Below are 14775 nucleotides of genomic sequence, written 5' to 3' on the forward strand. Positions count from 1 at the left end.
TAGCTCCAAGGGATGCTGTGAGGGACATTGGGGCAGTACTGTCCCATGCCCTCAGTACAGTGCTCTGAACACAGTTAAGTGCTCAATAAATACGATTGAATGAATGAATGAGTGAATAGATGTGAAGGTGCTTTGGATTACAGATAAAAGCTCTCCTTTGGGAGTCAAGCGCTCTAGAAAGGGTGATCTGGGGAAAGAACGAAGCTGTGGGAATCAGGAGTCCGGACTTCTTGTCCCAGCTCTGCCCCTGGCTGCTTGGTGGCCTTGGGCAAATCATTTAACCTCCCTTGGGTCTCTGTTGAGCAGTGGGGATAATGATCCCCACCTCTTCCTGCCTCACATGGCTGTCGTGAGGGGAAAACGAGATAACTGATGTGAAAACGTTTTGGAAAACAAAAGGGCCGTCCACATTGAAGGTTTGAAAAAAGCGAGACAGTGGTTCTAGAATTTTCCCTGTGCTTGGCCCTGGATTGCTGGTTTTCCCTGCACTGCCAAGCAGCGATTGTTTCTTCCCGGCCTCTCCCAGGCCTGGAGCTGAGCCAGGGACACGGAGAGCCTGAGCTTCAGAATCCTCTTCTGGGATCTTCTGCACGGTGGCACCTCTGCCAGCCACCGGATGGCATCAATCATAAATACGATTGATGATGATGATGATGATCACTGTGCCAGCCAGACCATCTGTCCGTAGCCTCAGGGCAATCTCCAGGCAGCAGGGCTGGAGGCTTCTCTTGCCCCAGGAGGGCCTACTACACTGCACATCTCACTCACCCACTGTCCCCTCCTCCCTCCTCCCCTCCAGATCTACGAGGTCCTGAGTGTGATCCGTGACATCGGTGCCCTGGCCCAGGTCCACGCTGAGAATGGAGACATCATCGCCGAGGTAGCCATCCCTTCCTAGCTTGCACCTCGGGACTACACCGCGAGGTCCCGGGGTTGAGCGCGAAGTCATCGAGTATCCCCTGAACCCCCTAGCCCCCAGCAAGGTCTGGTCCTGGCCGGGCTTTTCCTGCCTTTCGTATTTACTCACACAATTGCTACACGTTGTGGAATAAAATTTCTTCAACCCCCAAACAGGGTAGGGGCTTTTATGTGGGGGAATTAAGCCTAACAAGAAGGGTAGCTTGAGAAAAAGAAAAAAAAGAAGGGGGGATGGGAGAAGGCAAAGAAAAGTGAGAGGGCACTTGAGACTAGGCAGTTTACTTCTGTTGCCTTCTCCCAATGCTGCATACAATAGGCATGCAATGAAATATGTTAAACCCCCTCCTACCTCTCCTCTTCTAGCACCACACCCCTTTTTAAAGAAAAAATTCCCCTTCCCCTTTTGCATTATAGCACTCATACCCTGCCCTTCTTCCTTTTCTGGCTGTTGTAGTTCTCTGTGCTTACGATTAACCAGTCTATGGTACAAAATAAAAAGAAATTATGTCCTCAAAAATTGGTCAGGGAGGGAGATAAATTATTAGGTGGAGAAAATTATGTGAATAAATATAGTAGTTAGCCATGGTATTTGTTCAGAGCTTTCTATGTGCCAAGCACTGTGCTAAGCTTTCCAAGCACTTAGTACAGTGCTCTGCACACAGTAAGAGCTCAGTAAATATGATTGAATGAATGACTAAATAAGCACTGGAGTAGATTCAAATTTAACAGATCAGACCCAGCCCCATCCTACACAGGGCTGTCGTCTCATGGGCCTTAGCTTGGAAGTCCTTAGCCTGAGTATAACTTAGCCTTCACCTTTTCAGAGGCAGAAGACACCTATGGGGATCATTTCACCTCATGTCACAAAGAGGAAACAGTTGCTCTACAGCACAGAAACGTTACACGCAGCTTAGCCCAGGGGAGGAACTCATGGAATGAGCAGAGAAATTTTGGTAGATTCGTATAAAGATTGTGTCAGCGCCCTATTGGCCCTAATTCACAACTCTGGGTCCATGTGTGTCCTGCTACCGTTCCACAGCTCCTCTCCTGATGATGTCTCCTCATCTTCCCTTGAGCCTGGAGTCAGAAAAACAATTCCTCCATCTTGGTTCTTTGTGCTTTTATTTCAGGAACAGCAGAGGATCCTGGAGCTAGGGATCACCGGCCCCGAAGGACACGTCCTGAGCAGACCCGAAGAGGTGAAAACTTGACGGAAAGGTCAAATGTCGACTGACTACATCTGTTGAGAATAAGCCAGGGGCTCTCGCTTGGCCCCGGGCATTTCTCTCCTAGTGTTTCTGTGCTTGCCCATATGAGAATCTTGGGGCTGGCGACCCCACAGGGGTCTGGTCGAGGAGAGGGGTTGCTGGTCCGGACCCTCGTGGCTCACGTGCCGATCCTTTTTTTTTTCCCTAGGTGGAGGCTGAAGCCGTGAACCGGGCAATTACGATTGCCAATCAGACCAACTGCCCACTGTACATCACCAAAGTCATGAGCAAAAGCGCTGCTGAAGTCATTGCCCAGGCCAGGAAAAAGGGTATGTCCTGACAGATTTTACCTTCCTGTCACATTGGAAGGGAGCAGCATTGTTATGTTTTTTGTTTCTTTTCTTCATGGTATTTGTTAAGCATTTACTGTGTGCCAGGCACTGTACTAAGCACTGGTCAGGTTGGACATGGTCCATATCTTACATAGGGCTCACAGTCTTAACCCCCATTTTACAGATAAGGTAACTGAAGCATATAGAAGTGACGTGACTTGTCAAAGGTCACCCAGCAGACAAGTGGCAGAGCTGGCATTAGAACCCAGGTCCTTCTGACTTCCAAGCCCAATGCTCTATTCACTAGGCCACACTGCTCCCTGCTTTTGCTTCTGATGTGCTTTGTGCACGTTGGCTCGCGGGCCGGCGGCCTTCGGGTTGGCAGTTCCCGGGACAGTGAGCCTCAGGGACAGTGCTTCCTGAACAGCGGCTCCCAGGGCAGCGCCCTGCACTTAGTGGGCACGCACCAAATTCCGCTGACAGACCATTCGCAGGTGGGCAGAGATGTGGTGCTGCTCTTCAGGGAGCTGATTTCTCTTCCAACCCTGGCCGCTCTTCCGGGCCTTCTGCTCAGCTCCAACTTCGCCTAATCCTAGAGCAGCAGGCCCATGTTTCCCATTTCCTCCCTTTGTTCTGCTGCTCCGTGGCCTGGTTCCCGTCTATTTAAGGCCTCCCCTCTGCAGAGTGGGCGTGGTGGGCAGGCTGCTTTTCCGTCTCTCACTCTGGTTTGGATCTAATTTGATGGAGCCCAAATAAACATCAGGACACAGATTACATCACTTTTCCGTTTCATTTCCGAATCACTCGAGGGAGCGCCAGGCTGTTAACAGCTGGTTGGCCACGGGCTCATGGCAGGGGCTGCCGGGGGAGAGGAAGGGGGTCGCTCTGCCTGAGCCATTAAGCTACATCGTGAGGCTTGTGGTGATCCCGATCTCGAGGCAACGTAGGGTGGTCCTCAGCCAGGGGACGCCAGCTGTTGGCTCGGGAGATGCATCTAATTTTTTTTTTTAATGGTATTTGTTAAGTACTCACTATTTGCCAGACACTGTTCAAAGCACTAGAGTAGATATAGGATGCTCAGGTTGGACACAGTCCATGTCCCACATGGGGCTGACAGTCTTAATCTCCAGGAAGCAGCGTGGTTTAGTGCAAAGAGCACGGGCTTCGGAGTCAGAGGACATGGGTTCTATTCCTGGTTCTTCCACTTGTTTGTTCTGTTACCTTGGGCAAGCCACTTAACATCTTGGTGCCTCAGTTACCTTATCTGTAAAATGAGGATGAAGACTGTGAGCCCACGTGGGACAACCTGATTACCTTGTATCTACCCCAGTGCTTAAAAAAGTGCTTGGCACGTAGTAAGAGCTTAACAAATACCATTATTATTATTATTATTATTCTTAATTCCCAGATGAGGTAACAGGCACAGAGAAGGGTAGTGTCTTGCCCAAGGTCACCCAACAGATGAGTGATGGAGCTGGGATTAGAACCCAGGTCCTTCTGACTCTCAGGTCTGTACTCTAACCACCATACCACGCTGCTTCTCTTCTAAGGAAAGCCGATGGCCCACAGGGGCCATTAGATGTCTGAGAATGAGAGATTAGTGGTGGCAATGGGAGTGAAGCCCACTGTTTCACTTTCTGGTCTACTGACCACTCATGTAGGTCACGCTGTCTTTCCACTTCAGCCAGTCAGTTCGTTCACACTGAGACTTGCCTCTGCTGGCAGAGCCCAGGGCAGTAGTTCCCCTCTAGACTGTAAGCTCATGGTGGGCAGGGAATGTTTCCATTATGGTTATATTGTACTCTCTCAAGCGCTTAGTACAGTTCTCTGCACAGAGTAAGCACTCAATAAATATGACTGAATGAATGACTGTATAGTCCCTGAAGGAGCATTGTTCCTGGCAGGGAATTAAGGGCGGGTGGGCCGGCCTTAGTCCCCATGGCCCAGCCCCTGTGGATCACTGGCTTCCCTGGGTTTCAAACGCTGTTGGCGACTCAGGGCCTCCCCTCACTTTGCTGCCAGACTCACTGTGAAGTGGTTTCGACCAGAGCTGAAGGAGTGGGCATCTATCTGGAATCCTTATTCAGTTGGGTGACTGGTGGAAACCCAACCCAGAAGCTGTTTTTGTGTGTCAGTGCCTCACAGTTGGCCTGGTGACAGATAAGCTGGTGGCCAGTAGACACTTCTGCAACCAGAACTCTCCTTGCCACAAGAGAGAGTGGTGGTGATGCTGAGACTGGGCATTGAAAAAATATTGTGGTATTTGTTAATAATAATAATAATACTAATATTGGTATTTGTTAAGTGCTTACTATGTGTCAAGCACTGTTCTAAGCGCTGAGGGGATACAGGATAATCAAGGTTGTCCCACGTGGGGCCCACAATCTTAATCCCCATTTTACAGATGAGGGAACTGAGGCCCAGAGAAGTTAAGTGACTTGCCCAAAGTCACACAGCTGAGAAGTGGCAGAGCCGGTATTAGAACCCATGACCTCTTACTCCCAAGCCCTGGGTCTTTCCACTGAGCCATGCTGCTTCCCCTATTTAAGCACTTGCTATGTGCCAAGCACTGTACATAGGCACTGGGGTGGATACAAGCAAATCAAGTTGAACACAGTCCCTGTCCCATGTAGGGCTCATAGTCTTAATCCCCATTTTACAGAAGAGGTAACTGAGGCACAGAAAAGTGAATAGCTTGCCTAAGGCCACACAGCAGACAAGTAGCAGAGCCGGGATTACAACCCATGACCTTCTGACTCTCAGGCCTGTGCGCTATCCACTACGCCATGCTGCTTCATGCACACACTGTGCAGCTGGAAGCTGCTTTGACCCACCAACCTCCCTGCTGCTGCTTAATAATAATAATGGCATCTATTAAGCACTAACTGTGTGCAAAGCACTGTTCTGAGCGCTGGGGAGATTACAAGGTGATCAGGTTGTCCCATGTGGAGCTCACAGACTTAATCCCCAATTTACAGAGAAGGTAATTGAGGCCCAGAGAAGTGAAGTGACTGGCCCAAAGTCACACAGCCGACAAGGGGTGGAGCCAAGATTTGAACCCATGACCTCTGACTCCAAAGCCCAGGCTCTTTCACTGAGCCACGCTGCTTCTCTGCTTGTTATACATTCATTCATTGTCATTTTTTGAGCGCTTACTGTGTGCGAAGTGCTGTACTTGGGAGAGTACAATATAACAGTAAACAGACACAATCATTCTGAGTGGCTTTCCCCTTGGTCCTCTGTTGTTGTGTCAGTAATTGTGGCCTGATTAAGCACTTCCTCTGTGCTAAGCACCAACCTGAGTGCTGAGGTAATACTAGCTGATTGGACATGGTCCCTGAGTGCCACGGGGCTCCCAGTTTAAAAGGGAAAGCAGGCATTTTACCTGATTTTAAAGATCAGGAAACTGAGGCCCCGAGAGGTTAAGCGACTTGTTCGGCATCACACAACAGGTCAGTCGTGGAGCCAGAATTAGAACTCAGATCCTCTGACTCGAGGGTCCATGCTTTTTCCACTAGGCCATGCTGCTTCTCTTTGGAACCTGGAGCTCATCCAGTTTTGAGGCACTGTGGGTAATAAATGAGGCCGCCCTGGAAGTCAGACTCCAATTTCCACCATCCCTCCAGGTCCTTCCCAAGACAGGTTGTGTGTTTTCTTAGAAGGAAATCTAGATTTGGTGCTCCTGGACGGCATAGTTGCAGAAAGCCAGCTACAGTGCAACTGTTTATTATGGGAGTGGGGCAGATCCAGAGAACCTACTCTTAGAGTTTCATTGCTGAGGAAAGTGGTTCTGTTGTGTAATTAAACAGAATCTTTCAAGTGGGAATATGAGGAACCCCAGTAGTCACTCTTGGATTTGCAGAGTTAAAGGGTGTGAGGGTTGTCACAGGGGAGGGAGGGACAGGGGCTGGTCCTCTGCTGCTAATCTCCTCACCGTGCCTCGTTCTCACCTGTCCCGCCACCTGTCCCGCTGTGGACCCCTGGCCCATGTCCTCCCCCTGGCCTGGAATGCCCTCCCTCCCCACATCTGCCAAGCTAGCTCTCTTCCTCCCTTCAAGGCCCTACTGAGAGCTCACCTCCTCCAGGAGGCCTTCCCAGACTGAGCCCCCTCCTTCCTCTCCCCCCCTCCCCCTCTCCATCCCCCCCCGCCTTACCTCCTTCCCTTCCCCACAGCCCCTGTATATATGTATATATGTTTGTACATATTTATTACTCTATTTATTTTACTTGTACATATCTATTCTATTTATTTTACTTTGTTAATATGTTTTGTTTTGTTCTCTGTCTCCCCCTTCTAGACTGTGAGCCCACTGTATGGTAGGGACCGTCTCTATGTGTTGCCAACTTGGACTTCCCAAGCGCTTAATGCAGTGCTCTGCACACAGTAAGCGCTCAGTAAATACGATTGATTGATTGATTGATTGTAGCTACTCTGGGCAGAAGCTAGACCTTCATCTCGGGACACTCAGCAGACTGTAATCGGGAGCATTCTTTTGCAGCTGCTGGGTGGGGGTGGTTTGCTCCCTGACTTTTTACTCTCCTGAACTTGCTTGCCTTGTGGGTGCTGTCTAGACAGAAGGTGAAACTGCAAAGATAAATGGAGTGAAATTTCCCAGGAAACGTGCCTTTCGGGGGAGTGAAGGAGTCAGATGCATATCTTCACTCCTCCTTTTTCCACCCGGGAGGACAGATTGGGTTGGGATGGGTGGGGTTGGGGAGGGGGTAGGGGGGAAGAGAGAGAGAGAGAAGAAAGAGAAAGCAGAGCTAGAGCAGGGTGAGTCTGTGGGTGTATTCTCAGGTCTGGGAGAGCTCTCCGGGCCTTGGACAGATCCTTAGGAAGATGGGATCAGCGCCAGGGGTCCATTCTGAGCCAGTGTGGGGTACAGTGCTTGACACATTGTAAATGTATAATAAATACCACTGTTATTATGATTATTATTATGACAGTCCCCAGGGGCAGCCCCAAGTTCAAGCCCACTTAATAGGCGAAATCTTGAAACCTGCATCAGTCTGGATTGATGGGACGCTTCTGGGGCCCTCGATGGGGCCTGGGTTTGAGCCGGTCTGGATGCTTCTCTCCCCAGCTGGCCACTGGGAGAGACCGGCATGGAAACCTGTGCCACCCATTGTGTGCCTGTGGGGTGCAAATCACTATATTAAGTGCTTGAGAGTACAGTACAGTAGAGTTGGTAGACATATTCCCTGCCCTCAAGGAGCTCACAGTTTAGTCAGAGAGACAGGCATTAAAATAAATGACAAATAGAGGAAGCAACAGACTACAAGGATATGGACATAGTGTTGTAGGGTCAGGGTGGTGTGAGTATTAGAGGGATTAAGGCTGAAGTGAGGTTGTCTACCAACTTTGTTGTATTGTCCTGCCCCAAGAGTTTAGTACATTGTTCTGCATACAGTAAACACTCAATAAATACTTTGATTGGAGTGGGTAGAGAATCACAGTGATTAAGGTTTACAGACCCAAGTGCATAGGCAAGGCAGAAGGGAGGTGGAGTAATCAATGGTATTTATTGAGTAGTTTCTCTGTGCAAAGCACTGTACTAATTCCGGCTCCACCACTTGTCAGCTATGTGACTTTGGGCAAGTCACTTAACTTGTCTTTGCCTCAGTTTCTTCATCTGTAAAATGGGGATTGAGACTGTGAGCCCCCCATGGGACAACTTTGATTACCTTGGATCCCCCCCCCAGAGCTTAGAACAGTGCTTGGCACACAGTAAGCACTTAACAAATACTATTATTATTATTATTACTAAGTGTTTGAAGGAATAGAGTACAACAAAGTTGGGGAAATGGGGAATTAGCTAGGGTTAGTTAAGATTCACAGCCAGTATTCATGTTTTCCCGTTTTCAGTTTCTGCATTCATTCATTCAGTCATATTTTTTGAGTGTTTGCTGTGTGCAGAGCACTGTACTGGCTTCCCTGCCCACATTCCCTTCCCGGCTTTCCTCTCTCCCACCCACTTCTGCCCAGATTTCTGGCTCTTCCCTAGCCCAGGAAGTTTTCTTGCTTCCTGGATTGAGGGGTCTATGGAGCAGAGAGGAAACACTGAATCAAGCCATGATTACTGATGCAGCAACAGATTAATTCCTAATCCAATCACCATTCTGAGTAGCCCCCAGGCCCCAGCCCCTGGCCTCCGGCTTCCATCATCATCATCATCAATCATATTTATTGAGCGCTTATTGTGTGCAGAGCACTGTACTAAGCGCTTGGGAAGTACAAGTTGGCAACATATAGAGACAGTCCCTACCCAACAATGGGCTCACAGTCTAAAAGGGGGAGACAGAGAACAAAACCAAACATACTAACAAAATAAAATAAATAGAATAGATATGTACAAATAAAATAAATAAATAAATAAATAGAGTAATAAATATGTACAAACATATATACATATATACAGGTGATGTGGGGAAGGGAAGGAAGTAAGATGGGCCTCCAGCCCTGGCCTCTAGTCTTTGTCTTCCAGCTTCCAGCCTCCAGTTGCTTTCTGTCGGAGCTTCTGAACCTGGAGGGACAATGGCTTGAGCAACTGTCCAAGCCACAGTGGGGTGTCAATGTCATGCGCTTTAACCGGTCGGTCCCACAGTTTCTGGGAATCCCCAGGAATAAGGCATCCCTGGCGGGAAAGGCCTTGCCTTGAGAGTGGCCAAGGGGTGGGGAGTTCAGCGGGAGGCGAGGTTTCGGGGTCCAGCCGAGGCGAGAGGAGGAGGGCCTGGGCATGGGGGCTGTGCCATTGACCACTGTGGTTGGACATCTCCTAGGCACCGTGGTGTACGGAGAACCAATTACGGCCAGCTTGGGGACCGATGGCTCTCACTACTGGAGCAAGAACTGGGCCAAGGCGGCTGCCTTCGTCACGTCTCCCCCTCTGAGCCCGGACCCGACCACCCCGGACTTCCTCAACTCTCTACTTTCCTGGTGAGTCGGGGTGACCTCTGGGCACATTGTGCTCCCAGCTCAGCATCAAGGACCCTTTTTTTGGTGGTATTTAAGTGTTTACTGTACCAGGCACTGTACATTCTATTAAGCGCAGAGGTATATACAAGTTAAATCAGGTTGGACGCAGTCCATGTCAAACATGGGGCTCACAGTCTTAATCCTCATTTTACAGTTATCTCACCTATAAAATGGGGATTGAGACTCTGAGCCCCATGTGGAACAGGGACTGTGTCCAATCTGATGAGCTTGTATGCTTGCCACATAGTAAGCTCTTAACAGATACCACAAATATTATTAGAGATGAGGTAACTGAGGTACAGAGAAGTGAAGTGATTTGTCCAAGGTCACACAGCAGACACATGGTGGAGCCAGGATTAGAACCCAGGTCCTCCTGACTCTCAGGCCTGTGCTCTATCCACTAGTCCACACTGCTTCTCGGGGCTTTCTGGACTCTTTCTTCAACCTTGAATAAGACGTCACCAACTGTGCAATATACTATTGGCCTTATAAGAGAGAGAGAGAGAGAGAGAGAGAGAGAGAGAGAGAGAGACACACACACACACACACACACACACACACACTCTCTCTCTCTCTCTCACTCACTCTCACTCACTCACTCATGCGTGTGCGCAATTGTGAGTGCCTGGACACACAAAGACTAGCTTATATTTGCAGTGCCTGGTGCTGATTTCGCTTGGCGATAGCTACTCATTCGTCCGTCTGAGACAAATAACAAATCATCAGTGACGCTGATTGTATATATTTTCCTTTCTGTGCTTCTCCTGAAGAGAGAATGAACTGATTAAAAAATGCTAATAGGCTGGTAGTGATTTGCACCCACTTTCTACCCTGAAGAAAAGTAAAAACATATTTTACTAAAATATATTTTTTGAACACGGATCCCGTCATCCATCAGGGAGGTATCTTAAACTTGCGTTGTCTTTTCAGCTCATCAGTCAAGCACTTTTCATGCACCTACTGGGGGCAGAGCACTGTACTGAACACTTGGATGAGAACACTAGTTAGCAGATATGCTCTGTGGTGCCCTCAAGGAACTTATAGGCTGATGTGGGAGCAGTAGTAGATGAAGCAGATCTACTAAAGAAAGCCTGCACTAGGGAAGTTACACAGCGAAGAATTTTTATTGGCTATTCAGAGCTAAAAGCTGTGACAGAATTCCACTACCTAGGGATCCCGTTGACCAACAGTGCAGTAATAGACCAGGAAATAGGAAGCAGAATCCAGAAAGACAGCACATCCTGTATAGAAGACTGTCCAACAGAGTACGGCGTCAGGGTGGTAGGCTGCCCCAGACCAAACTAAGGGCCGATAGAGCTGTCGTGCTGTCCAGCTGGGACTTGTGAGGAGAATGAGTGACAGCAGGAGCCCCAAACAGTTACTGTTTGAAGACCTGAAATAGAGAAAATGAAAGCCAGGAGGGAAGAAGAAGCGTTTCGAGGACATGGTCAAACCAAGCCTTAGACAGTGCTGTGTCCCAGCTGAAAACTGGGAGTCAGTGGCTGAGGATAACCAGCATGGCCATCAAAAAGGTAGTAGCTCTCAGAGCAAAAACTTCATATGGAAAGAGAGACAAGGAGGCCCTTTTCGTGTGCTCAGCATGTCTGCGCCTGGGAATCTCCCATTGGCCTGTTCAGCCACAGACGCATTCAGATATGAACAGCAGTGTCATTTTTCAAGTATGGGTATGAAATACATATTTATATATGTGCCAGAAACTTGGGAGAGGACAATAGAGTCAGTAGACATGATCCCTGCTCTCAAGTTTCTTATAGTTTAATGGAGAGAGACACTAAAATAAATGACAGATTGGAGGAAGCAATAGTGTATGAAAATATAATAATACTAATAATAATGGTACTTATTAAGTGCTTACTACGTGCCCGGCACTGTACTAGGTGCTGGGGGTGGCGGGGTGGGAATACAAGCAAATAAAGTTGAACACAGTCCCTATCCCATGTAGGACTCAAAGTCTTAGTCCCCATTTTACAGATGAGGTAACTGAGGCACAGAGAAGTGAAGTGATTTGCCCAAGGTCACACAGGAGACAAGTGGTGGAGCCGGGATTAGAACCCATGACCTTCTGACTCCCAGGCCTGTGTTCTATCCACTTCACCATGCTGCTTCTGCTGCTGCGCCAGGCCCGTTGTTGCTGCGGGATGGTGGGAGTGGATTGTCAGTGCTTAGATAATTTGGAAGTGCGGATGTGGGAGCTGGGGAATATAGAGTGGTGAGATGAGAAATTAATCAGGGAAGACCTCTTGAAGGAGGTATGATTTCAGGAGGGCCATGAAGTTGGGAAGAGCAGCGGTCTGCTGGGCATAAACAGGGTGTCCCATACAGAAGGGATGGCAGGAGCAAGAGGCTATCGACAAAAGAGAGGAGAACAGGCCCAGTGAATAGGTTAGATTGAGAGGACTGAAGAATGTAAATTGGTGTGTAGTGGGTGAGGATGATGATGATAGTAACATTTTTTAAGTGCTCACTATGTGCCACGCTCTGTAATAACTCTGGGATAGATACATGGAAATTGAGTTGGACACAGTCACTCACGTGGGGCTCAAAGTCACAATCCCTATTTTACATATGAGGTGACTGAGGCTCAGAGAGTGAATAATAATAATGATAATTGTGGTATTTGTTAAGCGCTCACTGTATGCCAGGCACTATACCAAGCGCTGGAGTTGGATACAAGGAAATCAGGTTGGGCACAGTCCCCGTCCCACATGGGGCTCACCGTCTCCATCCCCATTATACAGTGAGGTAACTGAGGCACAGAGAAGTGAAGTGACTTGCCCAAGGTCACACAGCAGACAAGTGGCAGAGTCGGAATTAGAACCTATGACCTTCTGACTCCCAGGCCTGTGGTCTATAATAATAATAATAATAATGATGGTATTTGTTAAGCGCTTACTATGTGCAAAGAACTGTTTTAAGCATTGGGGAGCGATACAAGGTGATCAAGTTGTCCCACGTGGGGCTCACAATCTTAATCCCCATTTTACAGATGAGGTAACTGAGGCACAGAGAAGTGAAGTGAGTTGCCCAAAGTCACACAGCTGACAATTGGCGGAGCCGGGATTTGAACCCATGACCTCTGACTCCAAAGCCCATGCTCTTTCCACTAAGCCATGCTGCTTCCGTATCCACTTGGCCATGCTGCTTCGTAGCCAAGCGGAGCGGATGGGTTCATAGCTGAGAGGCTGCCTTAAAGCCGATGGTCGGAAGTTTCTGCTTGAAGTGGAGGGGATGGATAACCAATCTCTCTGATGTCTTTGGTGTGTTTTCCTTTGCAGTGGAGACCTCCAGGTGACCGGCAGTGCCCACTGCACCTTCAATACGGCCCAGAAAGCTGTAGGGAAGGACAACTTTACCCTGATTCCTGAGGGAACCAATGGAACGGAAGAGAGGATGTCAGTCATCTGGGATAAGGCAGTGGTAAGGAAGGAGTCAAACCCCAACAATGTTAAGGATGATGACGGTTATTTAGTGCTTTCTAAGTGCCGAACACTGTGCCAAATCCCGGGTAGACACAAGATAATCAGATAGGAGTTCCTGTCCAACCTGGGGTGCCCAGGCTGAGGAGGAGGGAGGACAGGTTTTGCAGATGAGGAACTGAAACACGGAGAAGTGAAGTGAGTTGTCCAAAGGGCACAGCAGGCAGTGGCAGAGCCAGGATTAGAACCCAAGTCTCCTGACTCTGAGTCCCCTGATTTTTTCACTAGGCCACACTGCCCTCAGTGGGCTAACGTCCATTTTCTACTGGGGCTGTGGGTCACCTTAATTGCTTTTATTTATCTTTTTGTGAAAATCCTGGAGGGTATTCTGCTTCTGCAGTCCCGCTAGACTTTAAGCTCATTGTGGGCAGGGAATACTTCTTTTTGTTGTTATATTGCACTCTCCTAGGTGCTTAGTACAGTGCTTTGCATACATTTCATAAATCCTATTGACTGACTGCTTCTTTTCACAGCTCTGTATTCAAAGGGAATTGGGATTCGTGGGGAGGGCTGCAAGATGTGGGTCAGGCTGGAGGCTTGGGAGGGCAGTGGGAAGAACCCTGATAGAGACAGGAGTCAGATCTGCATCAGGGCTCAGCAGGAAACAAAGAAAGAAAAAGAAATGTTTGGTCAGGACCTCAGGAGACTCGACAGTTATTCCCAATACCAGTGTCTTGTCAGGTTTGGAATGGAAGTCCAATCCATCAGTCATCCAGTCAGTGGTGTTTACTGAGAGCCTGCTTTGTACAGAGCACTGTAATAGTGGTAATAGTAGTAGAAGACTTGTCTTGTCTTATGCTGTTGAGTCGTCTCCGACCCATAGTGACTCCATGGACACATCTCTCCCAGAATGCCCCACTCTCCATCTGCATTCGTCCTGATAGTGTATCCATAGCGTTTTCTTAGTAAAAATACAGAAGTGGTTTACTATTGTCTTTTTCTTCAGTAATAATAGTAGCAGTAGCAATAGTAGTAATAGCAGTAGTACTAGTTGTGGTAATAGTAGTAGCAGTGTGCTGAGAACTGTACTAAACGCTGAAGTGACTGTGTATCAAGAAAATTCTGTAGTGTCTTAAGCAGGAGGGGGAGCCAGAAGCCCAGAAGTCAAAGGCTCTCAGTTCCTGCCCTCAGGGTCCTGTTGAATCAGTCAATCAATCAATCAATCAATCGTATTTATTGAGCACTTACTGTGTGCAGAGCACTGTACTAAGCGCTTGGGAAGTACAAGTCGGCAACACATAGAGACAGTCCCTACCCAACAGCAGGCTCACAGTCTAGAAGGGGGAGACAGAGAACAAAATAAATAGAATAGATATGTACAAGTAAGATAAATAAATAAATAAATAAATAAATAAATAGAGTAATAAATATGTACAAACATATATACATATATACAGGTGCTGTGGGGAAGGGAAGGAGGTAAGATGAGGGGGATGGAGAGGGGGGTCGAGGGGGGAGAGGAAGGAAGGGGCTCAGTCTGGGAAGGCCTCCTGGAGGAGGTGAGCTCTCAGTAGGGCCCCGAAGGGAGGAAGAGAGTCGAATGGGTCCCCGATTGGGTGCCAAGAGTGGGAGCAGAGAAAGGCCAGGGACACCACTAGTATTTGCAAGAATTTGCCATGTTGAAATCAAGCATAAGTAATTAAATGTACAACTAAGTATCCAAACCAACATAAGAGTGGAAGATGGGTATAAATGAATAAGTACTCAGAATGATGATTGGGTTGGTAATTAATTCAATGGGGAAGGCCTCCTGAAGAAGGTGGCATTGCAGAAGCATTCTGAAGATGGGGAGAGCAGTGGTCTGCCAGGTGTCAAAGGGGAAGAAGTTTTTTTGTGTTTTTAAG

At 48.2% G+C, this 14775-nt stretch overlaps 1 protein-coding gene across 2 annotated transcripts in view; it reads left to right on the forward strand.

Moving 5' to 3' along the window:
- DPYSL2 (dihydropyrimidinase like 2) overlaps positions 1-14775 on the forward strand; it is a 139151-nt gene that overhangs the window by 111443 nt on the left and 12933 nt on the right. For both annotated transcript variants that reach the window (XM_038746866.1, XM_038746867.1), the window contains exons 6-10: positions 800-880; positions 2049-2117; positions 2335-2455; positions 9239-9395; positions 12731-12872. In XM_038746866.1, the coding sequence (XP_038602794.1) occupies positions 800-880; positions 2049-2117; positions 2335-2455; positions 9239-9395; positions 12731-12872 (570 nt within the window). The remainder of the gene's footprint in view (positions 1-799; positions 881-2048; positions 2118-2334; positions 2456-9238; positions 9396-12730; positions 12873-14775) is intronic.

This window comes from Tachyglossus aculeatus, chromosome 5 (genome assembly GCF_015852505.1).
Source record: "Tachyglossus aculeatus isolate mTacAcu1 chromosome 5, mTacAcu1.pri, whole genome shotgun sequence".
Taxonomy (NCBI): Eukaryota; Metazoa; Chordata; class Mammalia; order Monotremata; family Tachyglossidae; genus Tachyglossus; species Tachyglossus aculeatus.